At 41.6% G+C, this 24,803-nt stretch overlaps 1 protein-coding gene across 1 annotated transcript in view; it reads left to right on the top strand.

Annotated features, from left to right (window-relative positions):
• LOC132780610 (homeobox protein meis3) overlaps positions 1 to 24,803 on the top strand; it is a 79,587-nt gene that overhangs the window by 8,758 nt on the left and 46,026 nt on the right. The window contains exons 2-4 of the mRNA XM_067461838.1: positions 1,587 to 1,825; positions 18,572 to 18,719; positions 24,640 to 24,690. Coding sequence (XP_067317939.1) covers positions 1,587 to 1,825; positions 18,572 to 18,719; positions 24,640 to 24,690 — 438 coding nt within the window. The remainder of the gene's footprint in view (positions 1 to 1,586; positions 1,826 to 18,571; positions 18,720 to 24,639; positions 24,691 to 24,803) is intronic.

The raw sequence follows: 24,803 nt of genomic DNA, 5'->3' as shown, positions 1-24,803 counted from the left end.
TTATAGTATCATAGAATTGTGGTATCATGGAATCATAGAATCACAGAATCATGGAATTATAGTATCATAGAATCATAATATAACAGAATCATGGCATCATGTTGTCATAGAATCCGAGATAGTATCATGGAATCATAACATCATGGAAGCATAGAATCACAGAATCATGGAATTATAGTATCATAGAATCATGGCATCATGCTATCCTGGAATCATATTATCATGGTATTATAGTATCATAGAATCGTGGTATCATGCTATCCTGGAATCATATTATCGTGGGATTATAGTATCACGGAATCATAATATCATGGAATTATAGTACCATAGAATCATAATATAACGGAATCATATCATCATGTGATAGAGTCAGAGAATTATAGTATCATGGAATCATAATATCATGGAATTATAGTATCATAGACTCTTGGAACTGTAGTATCATAGATCCATGGCATCACAATATCATAGTATAATGGAATCATAGTCCCATGATATCATGGAATCATAGTATAAATCATGGAATAATAGTATCTAAGGGCACTTCCACACAGCCATACAACCCAGAATATCAAGGCAGATAATCATAGAATCATGGTATCAGAGGCCACTTCTACACTGCTATGTAATCCAGATTACCAAAGCTTTGAACTGGATTATATGAGTCTACACTGCTATATAATCCAGTTCAAAGTGGATAAGGTGGATTTTATATGTCAGTGTAGAAGGGGCCCTAGTACTATGATTCCAGGATACTATATCATGGAACAGTATCATAGAATCACAGACGTGTGGAATTATAGTAACATTATGGAATCGTGGAATTAGAGTATGATGGAATTATAGTATCATAGAATCATGGAATTATAGTATCACTGAATCATTTATAGCACCATACAACCACAGTATCATGGAATCATGGAACAGAAACATGGAATCATGGAATTATAGTATCATGGAATCATAGTATAGCCCGAGTCAAGAGGGGTGGTATATAAAAATAGTAAATAAATAAATAATGGGATCCTAGTATCATAGAATCATGGAGTTGTAGTATCTTGGAATTACATTATCATGGAATCATGGAATCATAGAATAGAATCAGAGTCACAGAACCATGGAATTATAGTATCACAGAACCCTTGAAGTGACTGGACTGACCCTGAAGGAGCTGGGGGTGGTGACGGCCGACAGGGAGCTCTGGTGTGGGCTGGTCCATGAGGTCACGAAGAGTTGGAGACGACTGAACGAATGAAAAAAAAAAGAACCATGGAATCATTGTTTCATGGAATTATAGTATCATAGTATCATGGAATTATAGAATAGAATCAGAATCACAGAACCATGGAATTATAGTATCATAGAATCATAACAGAACCATGGAATCACAGTATCATATAAGTAAAAGTATCATGGACTCATAGAATCATTGTATCACGGAATTATAGTAACACAGTATAATGGAAGCCTAGTGTCATGGGATCTTGAGAGCAAAGTCCTCCTGGGCATCCCTTTGGAAAGTTCTTGGGATCCGTGGGAAAGGGATGGTTGTCTCTCTAAACTCCCTTCTCTCTTTCTTCCTCCAGTATGATGAGCTGGTCCACTACGCGGCCCTGGAGGGGGTCTCCCTGCCAGGAGGGGCATCAGGGACGCCGACGGGGGCCTTCGGGGAGCCCCACCCGGGTGCACGACCCCTGCCCGCCCACCACCCGCTCGCCCAAGGCGCACCCTACGGCTCGGCAGGGGTCAACAGCCACCGGCCTGGGATGCCCCCCGGAATGGGGGCCGGAGACGCCCTGAAGCGGGAGAAGGACGAGATCTACGGGTGAGTGAGTCCCCAGCAAGGGATCGAGGCCATTGGGCTGGAGGGGGACTTCCAGAAATGTCGTTGCTCCGACTTACGTACAAACCCAAGTTCAGAACCAACCCTACAGACCCAATCTGGGGACTGCCTGCTTGGATAAGGCTAGGGAGGGAGGCCGTGGAGTAGAGTACAAAACCCAGCTTTCATTGACACTTCCTTTAAATCCTACTCTTTAATCCCATTTTAAGGTTTGTATGTTTTTTTCAAAAGTTTTGAACTGTATATTGTACCGTTGGGACTTTTTTTCTGAAATTTATTTGTTTATTTATTTATTTTATTTGTCGTGTCAGGACAACCAGTCAAATTATATTACATTTCTAACAGAACAAAGCAAACAAGCAGACAGACACTTTCCGAAAGAGAAAGTGGGATATTACAACAACTATTTTTGTTATTATTATTATTATTATTATTATTATTATTATTATTATTGTGGGATATTACAACAACTATTGTTGTTGTGTTATTGTTGTTGTTATTATTATTATTGTTATTGTAGGACACTACAACAATTATTATTGTTATTATTATTGTGGGATATTACAACAACTATTATTATTGTTGTTGTTATTATTATTATTATCAATGTGGGATATTACAACAACAATTATTGTTATTATTAATATTAATGTGGAATATTACAACAACTATTATTATTATTATTATAAATGTGGAATATTACAACAACTATTACTGTTGTTATTATTATTAATGTGGGATATTACGACAACTATTATTGTTGCTATTATTATTAATGATAATAATAATAATGATAATAGTTGTAATAGAGAAAGTGGGATGTTACAGCAACAACTAATGTCATCATCACCAATTTTAGTAATGATAATAATTGCTTGAAAGAGAAAGCGGGATATTATAATAATAACATCTGTTATTAACATCATCATCAATTAGTCTCCATATGGAGAGATTAAGTGGGATATAAATAAATAAATGATATTATTGATAGTAATAGCTTGAAAGAGAGAGTGGGATATTACCTCAACAACTATTGTCATCATCTTCATCATCATCATCATCAATGATAGTAATGATAATAATAGCTTGAAAGAGAAAGTGGGATATTAAAGCAACAACTGTTATTAACATCATCATCAATGAGTCTAATAATAGCTAATAATAGCTTGAAAGAGAAAGCCAGATATTACATCAACAACTATTGTCATCACCATCATCGTCATTATTAATGGTTCCTTTTCATGTCAGGAGCGACTTGAGAAACTGCAAGTCACATCTGGTGTGAGAGAATTGGCCATCTGCAAGGACATTACCCAGGGGACACCTGGATATTTGATGTTTTCCCATCCTTTGATGTTTTCCCATCCTTCTCTCATGTCCCCACATGGGGAGCTGGAGCTGACAGAGGGAGCTCAGCCAGCTCAGCCGGCTCTCCCCAGATTCAAACCGCTGACCTGCTGACACTAGGGTTTAACCCATTGCGCCACCAGGCAAATATTATATTATATTATTATATATTATTATATTATTATCAATGATATTTTTTTTGGTCGTGTCAGGAGCGACTTGAGAAACTGCATCAGAAGCGACATTATTAATGATGATAATAATATAATAATTGTTGTAATAGAGAAAGCTGGATAGTACAAGAACTATTACTCTTATTATCATGATTAATAATGAAAATAATAATAGTTGTAATAGAGAAAGCAGGATATCACAACTATTATCATCAGCATCATCAATGATAATAATAGATGGAAAGAGAAAGCGGGATATTACAACAAATATGATTATAATTATCGTCATATCATTAATATTATGAATGCTCATAATGCTAATAATAGTTGTAATAGTAGAGAAAGTAAGGTATTACAACAACTATAATCATAATCAATAATAATAATTAACAATTTTAATAAGAATTAATAATAATGATAATAATGATAATTGTTATTGCTGTTGTTGTTGTTGTTGTTGTTGTTGTTGTTGTAATAGCCTGCTTTCTCTTTCGGAAAAGAGACCCAAAGTGGCTTACAACACAAAGATTTAGTAAGTATTATTATTACTTACTATTATTTAGTAAGTAATAATAATAATAAATATTTTAATAAGAATTATTATTATTAATAATAGTTGTTGTTGTTGTTGTTGTAATAACCCGCTTTCTCTTTCAGAAAAGAGACCCAAAGTGGCTAACAACACAAAAAAGTTGCTTGTTATTTAATAAGTAATAATAATAATTAATAATTTTAATAAGAATTAATAATAATGATGATAATGATAATTGTTGTTGTTGTTGTTGTAATAGCCCGCTTTCTCTTTCGGAAAAGAGACCCAAAGTGGCTAACAACACTAAAAAAAGTTGCTTGTTATTTAATAAGTAAGAAGTAATAATAATAATAATAATAATGGGTTGTTGTAGGTTTTTTTCGGGCTATATGGCCATGTTCTAGAGACATTCTCTCTTGACATTTCGCCTGCATTATGGCAACATCTATGGGACATCTAATCATCTCTCAACAAAAGATTGCCCCAGACACTGCCAGGCCATCAAATGCTAATCAAGGTGGTCAGTTGAAACATTCACACCTAGCTCCAGCAGGCAAGAGTCCTTTGTCCCACCCTGGTCATTCCATATAAACCCTTTCCCCTAGTTCCAACAGACCTCACCACCTCTTAGGTGCTTGCCATAGATGCAGGCGAAACGTCAGGAGAGAATGCCTCTAGAACATGGCCCTATATCCCGAAAAAACCTACAAAAAACCCAGTGATTCCGGCTATGAAAGCCTTTGACAATAATAATAATAATAATAATAATAATAATAATAATAATAATAATAATAATATTGTTTCAGGTAGTCAGATGTACGTAAGGGAAATTTCACAGAATTCATCTGTAGGGTTGCTTTTCAAAAATACTCCCATCTTTCCCCTTGCATCCCTTTCGCAACTTTCTTCCACCTCTTCTTCCCCGTTATTTATTATTTTATTGTTTCCATAAATCCATCCCATCCAGAGCGAACTCCCTCCTGCAATTCTTAATGGGAGCTCTCTCTGGATTCCTAGCGGCTCGGCCATCCTTCATATCATCCTGTTCAAGGTGATCTCCTGAATTTAATAGATCTTCTGCTCAGAATTCTATTTAAAAATGTCTTTTTATCACTTTGAAAAGCTGTTTTTTTAATTTTCTTTCCATTGAGCTCTAGTCTAATGGGTCTGTTCTCACTCAAACTCCATCCAGAGCTGCCTGTGATTGATAGAGCATCCCCGCTCTTTGAGATTCCTTTGGATTTGGGGCCGGATTCCTTCTCATCTGTTTTTCTTAAGAGTTCTTTAGATCTAGTCTGTGCCTTGCAAATCCACCTCTCTTCTGTCCTTGGCTTCATGCAAATACATTTGCATTTTCATCCATTTAGTTCTCCGGCCATCTTTTCCTAAATCTGAGATGGATCTTAGACGAAAAGGTCTTTTGGTTTCCTGAATGTTTCAACACTGTCGTTTGTGGATTCTGCACATTTTAAATTCTAATATGTGTCGCGGCTTATGCCAACCTTGTGGATTTAATAGGGTTTTCTTAGGCAAGGAATTCTCAGAGGCGGTTTTGCCACTTCCTTTCTCTGAAATAGAGCCTGAATGGTCTCCCATCCAAGAACTAACCAGGGGCTGACCTTGTTTAACCTCTTGAGATCTGACAGATCTGTTGGCTTATTGGTTTCCATAAATCAGAAATTATTTGAAGACAGAAGCAACAAACCTTACTAGGCATGGCAGTTAGGAGAGCTTCCAGTTTCAGAGGAAGTATATCTTGGTGTTATTACTATTTTATTGACACAAAAACACAGTATGACACAGCAAACAAGAGAGATATATGCTGAATTTCGTATCACAAAATCACAAGTCAAACACTTCCGAAGCATTTAGGACGTATGATGTATGATGTATTATTATTATTATTATTATTATTATTATTATTATTACTATACAAGATTAGTACACAGCAAATAAGATCACTGTGGTGGCTGTTGTATTGGATCAAACGTCAGACACTTCCCAAGAGTTGTTTTGCCAGAGCACGTCTTCCCTCTTTAAAGATTTCAGCAGGGATCCCATCAGGTCCGCTGGCTTTGTTATTTTTTTGTTGACTGATGGCATTGCTGACTTCATCCAAACTAGTCAGTGCTGCAAGCTCATCCTTGGTTTGTTGTTGCAGGATGATGATGATGATATTATTATTATTATTATTATTATTATTATTATTATTATTAGAAACACAACAAGATTAGTTCACAGCAAAGAAGATCACTCTGCTGGCTGTTGTATTGGATCACACGTCGGACACTTCCAAAGTGTCTAGGACTATGTGATGTATTGGCGCATAATGTGTGCAGATCCTAGTAGGGTGGCCTTTTGCAGCTGACAGATGCTAATTTTGTCAGCGCCAATTATGTTTAAGTACAGGCCAAGGTCTTTAGGTACTGCACCCAGTGTGCCGATCACCACTGGGACCACCTTCACTGTATTGTGCCAGAGTCTTTGCAGTTCAAGCTCATCACTATACTCCACAATCCTCCATGTTGTAATTTCATCTCATTTTATGAAACTTATTACTTAATCAAGTTTTATTCTGTTTTAATTTATTTTAGGTATCCATAACAGGAATTTTAAGATAGTGATTAGTTTTTATTTGTTTGTGTATTTTTTCTCCTTCTGAGCTCTTCCCTTAGTAACACATTCTCCCCCAGACACACAATCCTCTTCTCTCACCCAAGGTTTTACCAATTTTATCAATTTTATTCTTAGCACATTTGGCCCATCCCGTGTTCCATCTCTCTATGATGTTATTTTGTTTATTTTATTTTGTCATTTCATGTGTTTATTTTGACACTATTTTGTTTCTTTGAACTTTGTTTTGTTTTATTGTTATTTTTGGGCTTAGCCTGATGTTAGCTGCCATGAGTCTCCTTTGGGGAGATGGTGGTGGGGTATAAATAAAGATTGTTGTTGTTGTTGTTTACTTATTTTATTTTGTGTCAAAAGTATTGCATACATAAGTCTAAAAAGGATAAAAATAGAAGGAGCACAAGCAACTAAATAATTTTACAGCAAAAACGGGCAACAGCGACCGCATTGCCTGTAGCTTTAAACAGTTCTTCCTCTGTGCATGAGGCAGGGCATTGTGGGCAAGCATGCAGATGCAGAGTTGTTCGCTCTGCTCCACAGTCACACAAGGTGGAGGATTCTTTTAGGTTGTGCCATTTTGCCAGGTTGTCTTTTGATTTGCCAACTCCACTTCTTTGTCTGTTCAGCGATTCCAAGTTGCCCATTCTTGGTTTATCCCTGGAGGAAGACCCTTGTTGGGGTGGGGGGCATCCAGTGGGATTTCCTGGTTTAGCTGCCCAGAGAGATGCTCTTGCTGTTGCTGGAGGAACATTAAGAGGAGTGGTGGTTCTCATGAAGCTTTGCCTTGATTTAAGTCTACCGAGAGGAGGCTGATAGCAATGCAGTGGGTGCCTTTCACTGTGTCCAACATTATTTGTCTCACAATTGTAGGCAACTTCCCATCACACATTGGAGGAGGGGGGCAATGCCAGCTAAGTTATAGAGTCTATCAACAAGTGTAGTTTTGAGACATCCTGTGATTATTCTACATGTCTCATTTAGTGCTATATTCGCCTGCTTCGTGTGGGCAGATTTATGCCAAACAGGGCAGGCATACTCATCAGTTGAATACGACAATGCCAGGGCTGATGTTTTCATTAATTTTGGGTCTGCACCCCATGTGTTGTCAGTAAGTTTCTGCAGGATGCTATTGCATGAAGCTACTTTGTGCTTTGTGTTCACACAGTGTTTCCTAAATGTTAGCGTTTGATCTAAGTTGACGCCGATATATTTAGAGTGGGAACAGTGTTCAAGGTCTTGGCCTTCCCAGGTAACCTTCAGTTTCTGGTTGACTTCACGATTACGTAGGTGAAAAGCACACACTTGTGTCTTGGCAGAGTTAGGCTTCAGGTGGTTAATATTGTTTTATTATCCACTTCACCTTGCAGCTTGAAGTTGAGTACAGCATAAAAACAGAGAGAAAAAACACAACACTATTAAAATATACACAATACAATACAGGATACACTCATGTAAAAACGCAGGTTAGAATTCACCTATAATACACAGGTTAAAATTAGCAAAAAAAAAATGCAGGATGTATTTTCATTCACTGGTCCAAATTTGGCACAAGTACACAAACGCCCAAATCTGAATACTGGTGGGTTGGGGGGGGGGGGTTGATTTTGTCATTTGGGAGTTGTAGTTACTGGGATTTAACCTATTATCAAAGAGCATTCTGAACTCCAATGATAGAATTGAACCAAACTTGGTACACAGAACTCCCAAGGCCAACAGAAAATACTGGAAGGCTTTGGTGGTAGTTTTGGAGTTGTAGTTCACCTACATCCAGAGAGCACTGTGGACTCAAATAATTGGAGAAAATTTGGCACACATACTCAATATGCTCAAATGTGAACACTGGTGGAGTTTGGGAAAATAGACCTTGACATTTGGGACTTTTACTTGCTGGGATTTATAGTTCACCTACAATGAAAGAGCATTCTGAACCCCACCAACGAAAGAAGTGGGCCAAACTTCCCACACAGAACCCCCATGACCAACAGAAAATACTGTGTTTTCTGATGGTCTTTGGTGTCCCCTCTGACACCCCCTCATTACCACCTTACTTACTTACTTAGGCGATCCCTCATTGGCTGAGTAGGATAGTCTTCCAGGATCAGTACTCTGGTGGGTCCGTAGTTGACTTTGAAGACCTATCTTTATGACCACCCCAGGGGTCCCGACCCCCAGGTTGAGAAATGTGGCTCTACTTCATTGAACTGCATTGTATGCATCTACATCAGGCATATGCAAACTTGGGTCCTCCGGGTGTTCTGGACTTCAACTCCCATAATTCTTAACAGCCGGAATTGAAGTCCAGAACACCTGGAGAGCCCAAGTTTGCATATGCCTGATCTACATTTACCATATCATGAAATTCCAACCTGCATTAATTAAATGGCAATGTAGATCCATCTTCAGATTCCCCAAATTTCTTCATCCTTGCTGGGATGATTATAAACAAAGCACTGGATGAATGTTTTGTTGATGTTTTTGGGTTGACATGAAAGTTCTTAACAATGCCAATAAAATTATTGGAAGGTGCGAATGTGAGGAACAGCATCGCAAAGATTAGTTTCTCTTTGTAGTCTTGTTGTTTTTCCTTCCTTCAGTGGGAAGAGGGTTGTATTGTCCAACTCTTTGCAAATTGCTTGGGTTGCTTTTCTTCCCAACTCGCCATTTGGCGCAATCGGGGCGTTGAAGGGGAACAGGCAGCTGTACCACTTGGCCATTTCATCCCAGTGCGGACAGATGTGTTTGTGAACAGAGCGCACGGATGCCTTTGTGAGCTCCGTGGCGCTTCCGGGATGTGGCTTCGCTCGCCCGGGAATTTTAGAGCTATGCTGACCTTCAAACAGAGCACTTCGAGGGATGCAAGTATTTTTTAAAGGATTAATATAATGAAAGAAGAGTTCATTCATTTTTCTTTGATGGTACTCCAAAAAAATAATAATCCAGTCCCTGAGGAAGTCTCTTGTCCCATTGAAGAAGGTGATGATATTTATTTATATCCAAAGTGTGTCTTGATCACTACATTAAAAAGCAACGCAATGCAAAACCTGCAATCAACAAATATTAAAATAGGATTAAACTTAGTTAAAAGCACCTATGGAAATTTAGAAAGAGACGTGCCTCTACTATTACATTTCTGTTCTGTTCAGCTTTGTAGTCATGCACCTTCAAGTCATTGTCGAAAGCTTTCATAGCCAGAATCACTGGGTTCCTGTGAGATTTCCAGGCAGTGTGGCTATGTTCCAGAAGCATGCTCTCCTGACGTTTCACCCACATCTATGGCAGGCATCCTCAGAATCTGTTGGAAACTAGGCAAATGGAGTTTATATATCTGTGGAATGTCCAGGATGAGAGAAAGAATTCTAGTCTGTTTGAGGCAGCCAAGCTTTGAAGCTGCAAGGCTATTCAGTGCTAATCAAGGTGGCCAATTGCAACATTCACACTTGCCTCCAACAGACAAGAGTTCTTTCTCCCACCCTGGACATTCCACTGATATATAAACCCAAATTGCCTAGCTTTTCACAATCTCTGAGGATGCCTGCCATAGATGCAGGCGAAACGTCTGGAGAGAATGCTTCTGGTGGTTTCCAACTTATCGCAACACTATCAAAAAGGTTTACATTACAAGATACTGTAAAGTTTCACTTACCTTTGCTCGTGAAACGGTCTGTATTATCCAGTGGAGCCTGCTTCCTGCCTGGATCCACAGCTGTTTCAATACATTAAGCGGCTGAGGGGGAATTGTTAGGAATTGTGGGAGTTGAAGTCCAAAACACCTGGAGGGCCGAATACTAATATTGTTCTAATATTAGTATATAATATTGTTATTATAATACTAATATTGTTAAACCTTTGTGTCCTGCTGGCACAAGGGTTCAACTCATTGCACCACCGGCAGCTCACAATATTATGATCAATATTATATGTACATACAATATTTTATATTATTAGCATAGAACAATATTAGTATTGTTGTTTATTCGTTCAGTCACTTCCGACTCTTCATGACCTCATGGACCAGCCCATATTATAATTATATATTATTATAATATTAGTATTATATGTTACTATATTGTACTATAACACTATACTGCAATATTATTAGTAATATTACATGTAATATATAATAAATAAATAAACTTTAATAAACTTTCCTCATTTTATTAATGATAGAACCAATTAGGAAATGGCATTTATAACCCAGAAATTGTGTTACATGGTGTTATTGTGTACCTTCAAGTCTTTTGGCAACCCGAAGATGATGCTATTAGGATATTCTTGGCAAGATGTTTTCAAAAGGGAGAATGCCATAGCCTTCCTCTGAGGCTGAAAGAGTGTGGCTTGCCCAAGGCTACCCAATGGGTTTCACAACCAAACAAGAATTCAAACCCTGGTCTCCCATTATCCCTATGCGCACTTTATCTGGATGTGCCCAAAGTCTTTCCATCTCTTCTCATCCGCCAACCTTTTCCACATCTCAGGTCTTTGATCCGATGGAAAGATTTATGGTCTGGTCTCAGGGCGCTGTGTCTTGTCACTCCTACACTTCGGTCAGTTGACAGCTCTGTCATTAGGAGGAGAAAGGTGGCCAGGAGAAGGGGATCTGACCCCTTTATAGCACCCCCCCTTCCCCAATCCATTTGTTTTTGGAAAGGAAATGCTCTGGGTTTCCTCACATTCCCCTCCTTCTTTCAGCTTTTTCCTACTTAGATGATGGGGGACATCCTATTTCAGAGTCTTTCCGCCAATGGTTGAATATTTTGCTGCATTGAGTTATTATATAAAGATTGTATTTCATCAATATACAGAATATATATATATTCTGTGATACCAACTTTAGACATGACCTCTGAGCTCTCTCCCCATTTCCCACCATCATTCTGAATCCCTATTTGTGAATAAGTCTCAGGCCTCTTCTACAGCGCCGTATAAAATCCAGATTATCTGCTTTGAACTGGATTATATGACAGTGTAGACTCATATAATCCTCTTCAGAGCAGATAATGTGGATTATCTGATATGTGGATTATCTGGATTATATGGCACTGTAGATGGGCCCTAAGAAGCGCTCTTGGTTAGTCTGCACCAGGCCTGGGCAAACTTCAGCCCTTCAGGTGTTTTGGACTTCAATTCCCACAATTCCTAACAGGCATCCTCAGAGGTTGTTTGCTCATTTATTGCATTTGTACGCCACCATTCTCAAAAAGTGGGGCCCAAGGCAGCTTTTGACACAATTAAAAGACTGGGGGTCCTTAGTTATAGTGAGGTTCTGTTCCTGACAAACACATTAGGATTAAACAAAGGGTGGATGGCCATCTGTTGGGAGTGCTTTGATTGTGTCCCTGCACATGAGAAGTGAGTTGGACGGGATGGCCCTTGGGGTTTTTTCCAACGCTATGATTCTGGGTTGCTGTGAGTTTTCTGGGCTGTATGGCCATGTTCCAGAAGTTATTTCTTGACGTTTCGCCCACATCTGTGGCAGGCATCCTCAGAGGTTGTGAGATCTGAGGTTGCCTGCCATAGATGTGGGCAAAACACAAGGAGAGAATGCTTCTGGAACATGGCCATACAGCCCGGAAAACACATAACAACCCAGGATTGATTGATTGATTGTTGTTGTTATAGAGCCCCCAGTGACGCAGTGGGTTAAACCACTGAGTTGCTGAACTTGATGATTGAAAGGTTACAGGTTTGAATCCAGGGAGCAGGGCGAGCTCCCGCTGTTAGTCCCAGTCCTGCCAACCTAGTAGTTCGAAAACAGGTGAATGCGAGTAGATCAATAGGCACCACTCTGGTGGGAAGGTAATGGTGGTCTATGCAGTCATGCCGGCCACATGACCTTGGAGGTGTCTATGGACAACGCTGGCTCTTCGGCTTAGAAATGGAGATGAACGCTAACCCCCAGAGTCAGACATGACTGGACTTAATGTCAGGGGAAAACCTTTACCTTTACTTTACCCTTATTGTTATTAGTTTAGTAACACAAAAACACAGTATGACACAAAAAAATGAGATATATATGCTGGATTTCGTATCGCAAAATCACAAGTCAAACACTTCCTAAGAGTTTAGTACTGCGTGATGTATTTTCGATTTTTTTGGTCGTGTCAGCAGAGACTTGAGAATCTGCAAGTCACTTCTGGTGTGAGAGAATTGGCCGTCTGCAAGGACGTTGCCCAGGGGATGCCCGGATGATTTGATGTTTTATCATCCTTGTGGGAGGCTTCTCTCATGTCCCCGCATGAGGAGCTGGAGCTGCTAGAGGGAGCTCATCCACCTCTCAAATAAGATGGCCTTTTGCAGTTGAGAATCATTATTATTATTAGTAGTATCATTGCCATCATCTCCAATTTTACTCCGTGTGATGTATTTTCGATTTTTTTTTGTCGTGTCAGGAGAGACTTGAGAATCTGCAAGTCATTTCTGGTGTGAGAGAATTGGCCGTCTGCAAAGACATTGCCCAGGGGACGCCCGGATGATTTGATGTTTTATCATCCTTGTGGGAGGCTTCTCTCATTTCCCCACATGAGGAGCTGGAGCTGCTAGAGGGAGCTCATCTGCCTCTCAAATAAGATGGCCTTTTGCAGTTGAGAATCATCATCATTATTATTATTAGTATCATTGTCATCATCTCCAATTCTACTCCGTGTGATGTATTTTCGATTTTTTTTGTCATGTCAGGAGAGACTTGAGAATCTGCAGGTCACTTCTGGTGTGAGAGAATTAGCCGTCTGCAAGGACGTTGCCCAGGGGATGCCCGGATGATTTGAAGTTTTATCATCCTTGTGGGAGGCTTCTCTCATGTCCCCACATGAGGAGCTGGAGCTGCTAGAGGGAGCTCATCTATCTCTCAAATAAAATGGCCTTTTGCAGTTGAGAATCGTTATTATTATTATTAGTATCGTTGTCATCATCTCCAATTCTACTCCGCCTTTCTCACCATAGGTACTCAAAGAGGCTACCAATGCTATGACATCCTGGGAATTGCAGTTTTACAAGGTCTTTAGCCTTCTTTGCCAAAGAGGACAAACTACAACTACAATTGCAGATTTACAAAGCCTTCTTTGCCAAAGAGGACAAACTACAACTCTTGGGATTCCATAGTATTGAGCCATGGTAGTTTAAATAGTGCCAAACCACATTAATTCTACAGTGTAGACACACCCTAACTTCTAATTCTACGACGACAGATGAATCAGTAAATCAAACATTTGTTCCCTTCTTCTCCAGCAAAACTATTCCGTAGATCAGGGAAAAATCTGATGCTGGTTGGAAAAAGGTTTGACGGAGCAAAACATGATGGGGTCCCCTTCTTTCGGCCTACAGTTGGAGACTTTCCAGCCATCTCAAAACAAGACTTATTTTTCCAGTAGACCCTGAAATACTCAGCCTGCATTCGCTTCGTTTTCCAACAAATCCCTGCTTACAGTTAGCCATGGTTTTAATTTGCCATTTCCCTCCTCTTTAAAAAGGAGGGCAGCAGTGGAATTATTTTGGCATTTTGCTTCTCTCCCCACCTTATTTTTTGGAGGGGGGGCATCTTTGTTTTGTTTTGCGTAGGGGGATCTTAAAAGTTCTGCGGAGACGCTCACTTAGCAGTTGCGAGGCGCTGGGCCTCAGCTACAAATATTTGTGTAACATATGGTGCGTGAACTTGTGTAATGTATGGCTGGGAACACTCTGTCTTTTTCGCTATCCATCCAAATCTGGCGGATGGGAAGGAAAAGGGGGAGGATGGAGGGGTGGACCTCGACTAGTCGGAGCTTGGAGTCCCGGAGACGTAAATCACAGTAAGTCACGGAGCAGGAGGGAAGTGGGTTTCCACCCCGATGGAGAGCTTTGAAATAACTGAGCTTTTGCAGAGCAGAGTACTGGTTTTGGCCTCCCAAGTATTTCCTTCCATGGTTTGGACTCCGGATTTGACTCATTGATTGCTCTGATCTTAATACTTACTTTACTTACTTAGGCAATCTTTCATAGCCTGAGGATGATGAACCTCTTGACAGTAGGTCCATAGGTGGTTGTGGAGCCCTATTCTTGATCCTCATGTTCTCCCACAGTGAGGACATCAGTTTCCAGATGGAAGGTGGTCCTGGTTCGGGTTGGCTTGATGCACCTTCCTCTTGGCACATTTCTCCCTTTCGACCTCCATTCCTGCCTCTTTGAATTCTGCAGCACGGCTGGTCACATCTGACCTCCAGCTAGAGCACTCAAGGGCTAGGACTTCCAGTTCTTGGTGTCTATGCCACAATTTTAAAGGTTGGCTTTAAGCCCATCTTTGGTCACTTCTGGAGACATCTGCCCTTGCGCTATGCTGCTCTGCTGCTGAGTATGCATGCCCTGTGTGGGACACATCTCACCATGCTAAAACAGTGGATGTGGCTTGTAATGAGACATGCCGCATTATCACGGGGTGTCTGCGCCCTACACCACTGGAGAAACGACACTGTTTAGCCGATATTGCACCACCTGACATTCGCCGAGAAGTAGCAGCCAATAGTGAAAGTACCAAGGCAGTGACATCTCCAGCCCATCCCTTGTTTGGGTATCAGCCAACATGTCAATGACTTAAATCAAGAAATAGTTTTCTAAGATCTACAGAGACACTCGCTGGAACACCTCAGCAAGTGAGAGTCCAAAAGTGGCAGGCTCAAACCCAGAACCCCAATCAATGGCTGATACCAAATGAGAGACTTCCCCCTGGGCACACAGAAGACTGTGCGACTTGGAAGACGCTGAACAGACTGCGCTCTGGCACCACGAGATGCAGAGCCAATCTTAAGAAATGGGGCTACAAAGTGGAATCCATGACATGCGAGTGTGGAGAAGAGCAAACCACTGACCACCTGCTGCAATGCACCCTGAGCCCTGCCACATGCACAATGGAGGACCTCCTTGCGGCAACACCAGAAGCACTCCCAAGTGGCCAGATACTGGTCAAAGGACATTTAATCAACTACCAAGCTTGCAAATTTTGTGTTTTGTCTGTCTGTTTGTTTTGTTCTGTTAGAAATGTAATACAAATGTCTGGTTGCCCCTGACACGATAAATAAATAAATAAGCCCATCTTTCAATCTCTTTTCCTGTTCACCAAAGTTACGTTTCCCATTCTTGAGTTGGGAGTATAATAACTGCTTTGGGAGATGGTGATCGGGCTCTGATCTTAGACCAAAGTCCAGCACATTCAACACGACACCGATTTTTATAGATTATCCATTGAGTGTCTTCCCTTCCGTTCTTATTTTTTGTGGGTAGGAGTACCCACATCATATGCAGCTCCCTTGGGGATATTCTACATTGCGGAGTTAATGCATGCAGTTTGGCACCACTTCAACTGCCATATCTGAATGCTATGCAATCAGGAGAGTTGTGGTTCTACTTTAGCCTTCTCTGCTGAAGAGTTACAACTCCCAGGATTCCATAGCATTGAGCAGTTAAAGTAGGCTCAAGCCTCATTAATTCTATAGTATAGAGCAGGCCTGGGCAAACTTGAGCCCTCCAGGTTTTTTGGATTTCAACTCCCACAATCATAACAGCTTCAGGCCCTTTCCTTTCATCGTTCAGCCACTTAAGCTTATGTTCCTGTGTGAAATGCAACTTGTAAGGAAGGTGCCATATTGGCGGTTGTTGCAATAATAATAGTAATAATAATATTTATTTATTTATCGTGTCAGGAGCAAACCAAAACAGTTGTATTGCATTAAAAACACACAAACAAAACACATTTGATATTCTATTAAATGTCCTTTGACCAATAGCTGGCCACTTGGAGTGCCTCTGGTGTTGCTATAAGAAGGTCCTCCATTGTGCATGTGGCAGGGCTCAGGTTGCATTGCAGTAGGTGGTCTGTAGTTTGCAAGTCGCTTCTGGTCGCTTCTGGAGTGAGAGAATCAGACGTTTATGAAGACGTTGCCCAGGGATGCCCGGATGTCTTGCAGTCCTGCGAGGAGGCTTCTCTCATGTCCGCCATAGTAGTAGTAGTAGTAGTGATAGCAGCAGCAGCAGCAACAACAACAACAACATTATAGTGCCATTGCTGTTTATGTCTTTTACCAGCCTCCTCAAAAAACTAATTTCCTACCCATAAAACTAATTTTCTGCCTGCCGGGGGAGCTGTCGCTTTCATCGTCCATCTGCGACGCTGATGAAGCACTTCCGCATTCCCCACATACTTCCCCGCTGGAATGCTTTTGCTGGAGTCTTCTTTATGGCCTCATAAATCAGTTAATTTAGCCTGCCCACACTTTAAGGTGGTACCTAATTTTCCTACTTGACAGATGTAACTGTCTTTCGGGTTGCAAAGGTCGACAACAGGCTACACACAATTGGTTGGAAACCCACTCCAACCTGGGCTGGCTTCGAACTCATGACCTTTTGGTCAGAGTGATCTTAATGCAGCCAGCTGCGCCACAATCCCGGTGCTCTGTGTGTAAAATCCGCATTTAGACTGTTCTGGTCACAACATTTTGATTTAGGTGATCCTTTAGAGCAGGCACGGCAAACTTGGGCCCTCTAGGTGCTTTGGACTTCAACTCCCACAATTCCTAACAGCCCCATGCCCTTTCCTTTTTGTCCCTCAACTGTTTAGAATTGTGGGAGTTGAAGTCCAAAACACGCGGAGAGCCAAAGTTTGCCCGTGCCAGCTTAGAAATGTGAGAGGATGTTTCTTTGTAAGCCAATCCAATGAACGGACACCAAATAGTCCCAAATGTGTCCTTTTCTCTGTATCCACAGACTTGTTGGATTCTTGAAATCAAACACTAATCCAGTGGTTCTCAACCTTCCGGATGCTGTGACCTCTTAATACAGTTCCTCATGCTGTGGTGACCCCCAACAATAAAATTATTTTTGTTGTTCCTTCATAATTGTATTTTTGCTACTGTTATGAATTGTTATGTAAATATCTGACATGCAGGATGTATTTTCATTCACTGGATCAAATTTGGCACAAATACCCGATACGCCCAAATTTGAATACTGGTGGGGTTGAGCAGGGATTGATTTTGTCATTTGGGATTTGTAGTTGCTGGGATTTATAGTTCACCTCCAATCAAAGAGCATTCTGAACTCCACCAATGATGTAATTGAACCAAACTTGGCACACAGAACTCTCATGACTGAGAGAAAATACTGGAAGGGTTTGATGGGCATTGACCTTGAGTTTTGGAGTTGTAGTTCACCTATATCTAGAGAACTGTGGACTCATACAATGATGGATCTGGACTAAACTTGGTATGAATACTCAATATGCCCAAATGTGAACACTGGTGGAGTTGGGGAAAATAGACTTAAGGAAGATGTACTTCACCTACTTCCAGGGAGCACTGTGAACCCAAACGACTATAGAGGGACCAAATTTGGCACAAATACCTGATACGCCCAAATTGAACCAAACTTGGCATACAGAACTCCCATGACCAATACAAAATACTGGAAGGTTTTGGTGGGCACTGGCCTTGAGTTTTGGAGTTGTAGTTCACCTACATCTAGAGAGAACTGTGGACTCATACAATGATGGATCTGGACCAAACTTCGGTTGAATACTCAATATGCCAAAATGTGAACACTGTTGGAGTTTGGGGAAAATAGACCTTGACATTTTGGAGTTGTAGCTGCTGGGATGTATAATTCACCTTCAATCAAAGAGCATTCTGGGCCCCACTAAGGATAGAATAGGGCCAAACTTTGAACACAGAACCCCTATGACCAAACAAAATATACAGTGCTTTCTGATGGTCTTTGGTGACCCCTCTGACAACCCCCCTCAAGACCCCACCAGGTATCCTGACCCCCAGGTTGAGAAATGCTGCATTAGTCAATGCTGTGTCTTTGTTCAATAATTTTCCTTTATTTTGAATGACCTGCGATCACCAACAAACAGGAATCCTTAAGTATCAGTCGGTTCTGATGGTATGAGAGGTTGAGAAATGGAAAAACTCATCAGGCCAAGGTCCTGTTCCTTGCTCTAGCTCCTAGTTTCCCTGGTTTCTCTACCAAGCTGCTATGTTTGCATTTGTGCCATTTGCTCAGCCTTTTTCTCTCCTGCGGCAGGCACCCCCTGTTTCCGCTGCTGGCCCTGGTCTTTGAGAAATGTGAACTGGCAACCTGCTCTCCCAGGGATACCTCTGGCTCCTATCCAGGAGGAGACGTCTGTTCCTCGGATTCCTTCAACGAAGACATTGCCGTCTTTGCCAAACAGGTTGGTTTTGGGAGAACGGACCAAGGGAGGTGGAGGATTTCACCATTGAGGAACGCTTGGGGGTTGAATAAGAAGTGAATCTTCTCGGTCACTCAACAATACGCTTTGCTAAGCCACCTGACCTCTCATACTTATCAAACTCACAACTTATAAATACATTAGTAGAGTCAATCCAAATTTATTTGGCCTTAAGAGTCATAAAATCATAGAATCGTAGAGTTGGAAGAGACCCCCCAAAGGCTATCCCATCCAACCCCATTCTACCATGCAGGAAAATACAATCAAAGTCCTCCTGACAGATGGCCTTCCAGACTCTGCATAAAAGCCTCCCAAGAAGAACACTTTATCAAAGTATTTTGATTAAGACTTTGGTCTCTTGATAGAACCAGGAGTTGGGTCCATAGTAGTGGATAACTATTCACGAGGAAGAACTTCCTGACTGTAAAAGTCGTTCAGCAGTGGAACTCTCTGCCCCGGAGTGTGGTGGAGGCTCCTTCTTTGGAAGCTTTTAAACAGAGGCTGAATGGCCATCTGTCAGTGGTGATTTGAATGCAACATTCCTGCTTCTTGGCAGGGGGTTGGACTGGATGGCCCATGAGGTCTCTTCCAACTCTTTGATTCTATGATTCTTGTCATCAGGAGATTGTATTTTTCTCTAGAGCAGGGGTTCACAGACTTTTTCAGCAGAGCAAAAGTTTCTCATGGAGCCCCAAGAAATGTTTATATATTATATTATATATAAAATGTATATACAAAATGTATATGTGTGTGTATGGCATGTGCAAATTTTTTTGACCAATAAAAACCTAACAGTGTTTCACTGGAAGACCCCAGGGCCCATTCAGTTCAACAACGCTCTGTAATGCAGGAGAAGCACACTTAAAACAGCCCCAACAGATGGCCACCCAGCCTTTGTAAAAACAACAACAACAACAGCAACCCTACGGGCTATTCAGTCCAACCCCCCTCCCCTGACATGCAGGAGAAGCACAATCAAAGCACCCCCAATAGATGAAATAACAACAACAACAATAATAATAGTAATAGGAGCAACCCCAGGGGCCATCCAGTCCAACCCTCTTCTACCACGCAGGAAAAGCACAATCAAAGCACCCCCAACAGATGGCCATCCAGCTTTTGTAGTAACAACAACAACAGCAGCAACCCTAGGGGCTATTCAGTCCAACCCCCCCCCCTCCCCGCAGACATGCAGGAGAAGCACAATCAAAGCACCCCCAATAGATGGCCAGCCAGCTTTTGTAATAATAATAAACATAATAATAGTAATAGGAGGAACCCCAGGGGCCATCCAATCCAACCCCCTTCTGCCATGCAGGAAAAGCACAATCAAAGCACCCCAACAGATGGCCATCCAGACTTTGTAGTAACAACAATAACAGCAACAGCAACCCCAGGGGCCATCCAGTCCAAGCCCCTTCTGCCATGCAAGAGAAGCACAATCAAAGCACCCCCAATAGATGGCCACTCAGCCTTTGTAATAGTAATAATAATAATAATAATAATAATAATAATAATAATAGGAGCAACCCCAGGGGCCATCCAGCCCAACCCCCTTCTGCCATGCAGGAAAAGTACAATCAAAGCACCCCCAACAGATGGCCACCCAGCCTTTGTAATAATAATAGTAATAATAATAATAGGAGCAACCCCAGGGGGCATCTAGTCCAACCCCCTTCTGCCATGCAGGAAAAGCACAATCAAAGCACTGCCAACAGATGGCCACCCAGCCTAATAATAATAACAATAATAACAATAATCGTCTTCATCATCATTTAATTGCAAAGAATTGCAAAGAATCTGGCATAGACCAGTAAAGGTGGCCCCACTGGGTGTAGTGCCTCAAGACCTTGGCTTGCACTTAAAAACAATCAGCACTGACAAAATTACGATGTGTTGGCTGCGAAAGGCCATCCTACTCGAGTCTGCACACCTTATTTGTCAATCCATCACACAGTCCTAGGCACTTGGGAAGTGTCTGACGTGTGATCGAATACATAGTGATCTTGTTTGGTTTGTACCAATCTTGTTGTGTATCAAATAAATAATAATAGTTATAGGAGCAACCCCAGGGGCCATTCAGTCCAACCCCCTTCTGCCATGCAAGAAAGACTTGAGCCATGGCAGTGAAAGTGGCATCAAACTGCATTAACTCAGCAAGGTAGATAGATGCACCTCTGTGTGTAATCTAGTCCCTAACAGTGGCAACTGATATCTTCTGAACTTTAAAGGCGCTGTCCAAAGTGCTGAATCCCACACCTTTAATAGCTCTTAAAAGACTGATTAAAAACAAGGGCACCTACTGCTCTTATTATGGAGTGCAGCTCCACTGTAGCATTAATGCATTTTGATGTCACTTTAACTACCATGATTCAGTGCAGTGGAATCACAGGAACAGCATTTGTAGTTTGTTTTGAACTACAAATCCCAGGATTCTATAGCATTGAGTCATTGAGTAGTTAGATGGATCCCGTCTCCAAACCATCTCCTTATTGTGCATGTATACACAAATAGGGATATTTTCCAAAATCCAAAAACACTTCTGGACCCGAGCGTTTAGGATGGAGGCTGCAATGAAAGACACACACACACACACACACACACACACACACGGCCGAGTATCTTGATCTACATACCTGTATGTAAACTCTGGAGTCTTGAAGGAATAATGTTTGGAGTTATTAAACCTTAAATGCTCCCCAGGATGATCAAACAGAGTGACATTTATGGCTTAGAGGCCATCAAATCACTCAAGCAGTAAGACCGAGTACAGAGTATTAAAATTTGTGAGACGCGGATCGTATTGAATGGAGATAAAATCCCTTTCTTCAGCGATTCAGATTGCACAGGTTGGGATATGGATATAGATATCTTTGTGTCGTGTAATACAGAGCATTGCCAAATTCATTTTGAAACAAATCGTGGCTTGGCCCTCCAGGCGTTTTGGACTACAACTCCCACAATTCCTAACAGCCGGTAGGCTGTTAGGAATTGTGGGAGTTGTAGTCCAAAATGCCTGGAGGGCCCAAGTTTGCCCATGTCTGGTGCATAATCTGACCTTGGAACCCACTGTCTCTTTGTTTCTTTTAATTTTACAGAAATCAGGGCAGTATTGGTCCAAACATTTTGACATTCTGACTGGGGATGATGGGAGTTGCAATCTAGTATGCCTGGAGGGAATCAGAATGGGGGAAGAGAGGCCTCTGAGTGAAACAATAGCTTTTGAGTCTCACCAAAGCTTGAACAAGGTCCCCTCAAATGATCTGGCAAACTTGGACCACCAAAAGTGTATCCGCACTGAAGAACTGCTGCAGTTTGACTTCACTTTAACTGCTACGCTTCAATGCTATGGAGTCATGGGTTGTTGTAGTCTGATGAGACACCTGTCTGGTAGAGATCTCTGAAGACATTGTAAAATTACAATTCCCAGAGCATTGAGCTGTGCGAGTTAAAATGGTGTCAAACTGCATTAATTCTGCAGTGTAGATGCACCCCAAATACTCCTACATTGTTGACCCAGATATGAAATGGCCAATCAGAAATTTCCCAAATTACCATAATATTAAGGCAATGAAGTTTGGCGGACCTTTCCAGGAAAACAAAAGACAACTTCCAATCAAACCCATGCTGTTTTACTTGGGATAACAACAACAACAACACTTAATTTGTATTCTGCCCTATCTCCCTGAGGGGACTCAGGGCGGATTCCAGCATATACATTCAATGCCATGAAACAATGAAACACAGATACACAGATAAAGGTAACGGCTTCCCCTTCATCTCTGGCTCTGGGGAGTAGTGTTCATCTCTATTTCAAAGCCGCAGAACCTGAGTTGTCTGTAGACACCTCCTAGATCAGTGGTTCTCAACCTGGGGTCCCCAGATGTTTTTGGCCTATAACTCCCAGAAATCCCATCCAATTTACCAGATTTCTGGGAGTTGAAGGCCAAAAACATCTGGGGACCCCAGGTTGAGAACCACTGTCCTAGATCATGTGGCCTGCATGACTGCTTACCTTCACACCAAGACAGTATCTATTTGATACACAACAAGATGAGTACACAGCAAACAAGATCACTCTGCTGGCTTTTGTATTCGATCACACATCGGACCCTTCCCAAATGTTTAGGATTGTGTGATGTATTGGCAAATAATGAGTGGAGATCCGAGTAGGGTAGCCTTTTGCAGCTGACAGATGGTAATTTTGTCAGCGCCAATTATTTTTAAGTGCAGGCCAAGGTCTTGAGGCACTGCACCCAGTGTGCCGATCACCACTGGGACCACCTTGACTGGCTTGTGCCAGAGTCTTTGCAGTTCAATCTTTAAATTCTCATATCATGTAAGCTTTTCCAGTTTCTTCTCATCAATTCTGCTGTCACCTGGGATTGCAGCATCCACGATCCATCCTTTGTTTTTTCCCACGATTGTGAGGTCAGGAGTTTTGTGCTTCAAAACTCTGTCCGTCTGAATTGGGAAGTCCCAGAGTAGTTTGACATTTTCATTTTCTGTAATGTTTATTATTCCGTAACTTACTATTTTATTATTCTGTAACTTATTATTTTATTACTCCGTAACTTATTTTATTATTCTCTCGTAGCTTGACCTATAAAACCTTAAATGGTTCCAGCCCCGCTTACCTGACCAAACGTATCTCACTCTACAAACCCCCAAAGACCTTAAGATCATCTGGAGAGGCCCTGCTCTCGATCCCACCCCCATCGCAGTCATGATTGGTGGGAACGAGAGACAGGGCCTGCTCGGTGGTGGCCCCTTGGCTGTGGAACTCTCTCCCTAATGAGATCAGATCTACCTCCTCCCTTATGACCTTCTGGAAGAAGCTCAAACCCTGGTTATGGGATCAAGATGGTTTTAATGGACTTTTTAGCTCTCAGAATCTGGGATGCTCTTATTGTCGCTTTGACAAGAGAGAGACAAGAGCTGATGGCAGTGGATTGATCTGGAAGACGACATGAAACAGCAAAGTGTTTTAATGTATCTATAATTGTTTTTAATGAAGTTTAATTGTATATTAACCTTGTTTTATTGTTTGGCACCGAATGGTGCCTGTTGATAGCCGTCCTGAGTCCTTCGGAGGCGAGAAGGACGGGATAGAAATGCTCCAAATAAATAAATACACTTATGTTATTATTCCGTAACTTATTTTATTATTCGGTAAATTATGTTTTTATGTTTATGTTTATTTATACCCCACTCTTTCTCTCCACAAGTAGACTCAAAATCAAAGTCCAAAGGATATCCCAGGCATAGGCAAACTTTGGCTCTCCAGGTGTTTTGGACTTCAACTCCCACAATTCCTAACAGCCTCAGGCCCCTTCCTTTTCCCCCTCAGCCGCTTAAGCGGCTGAGGGGGAAAAGGAAAGGGCCTGAGGCTGTTAGGAATTGTGGGAGTTGAAGTCCAAAACTTCTGGAAGGCCAACATTTGCCTATGCCTGGGATATATCCATGGACCATTGACAAGAGAGGGATTTATGTTGGAAAGACGACTGGGTCTGTTCAGTGCATTGCAACCACTTAGCACCAGGACTTTGTCTGGAAAGACAGCCATGTGGTGGAAAACTGGCCTTGGGAGGAGGGAAGGAGGAATGCGGAGGAATTCGAAAAGCGGAGGGGGCTTCCAGGGGGAGAAGCGGGGAAGTTGCAAACTCTTGAAAGTGAAATATACATCCTCCTGCCAGCTGCATCTCTCCGGGGACGAGAGAGCGAGAGAGGGAGGGAGTCGCATTTTTTGTTGTTAACTTTCCAGTTTCTGGGAAAATGAGAGAAACAGATTTTTCAACCGATGCGCATCTCAGACTTCCCTCTGTCGTGTTTTGCCCCCTACTAACGCTCCGTCTCTTTCCTTCTCTTCCTCCCTCCCCACTCCCCAAATCTCTATTTTTAGGTTAGGACAGAAAAGCCCTTATTTTCTTCCAATCCTGAACTGGATAATTTGGTAAGGATGCCTTCTTGTTTTCCGATCTCTCTTTTGTTGCCAGTGGAAACATAAAGTACTATATCCGTGTTCCTTGTGGATCTGACATCCTTTTCTGTTCCATAAGGGACTGG

Source organism: Anolis sagrei, chromosome Y, assembly GCF_037176765.1.
Source record: "Anolis sagrei isolate rAnoSag1 chromosome Y, rAnoSag1.mat, whole genome shotgun sequence".
Classification (NCBI taxonomy): Eukaryota; Metazoa; Chordata; class Lepidosauria; order Squamata; family Dactyloidae; genus Anolis; species Anolis sagrei.
Note: the sequence above shows the minus strand (reverse complement) of the source record. Positions and strands in the feature narration are given on the sequence as shown.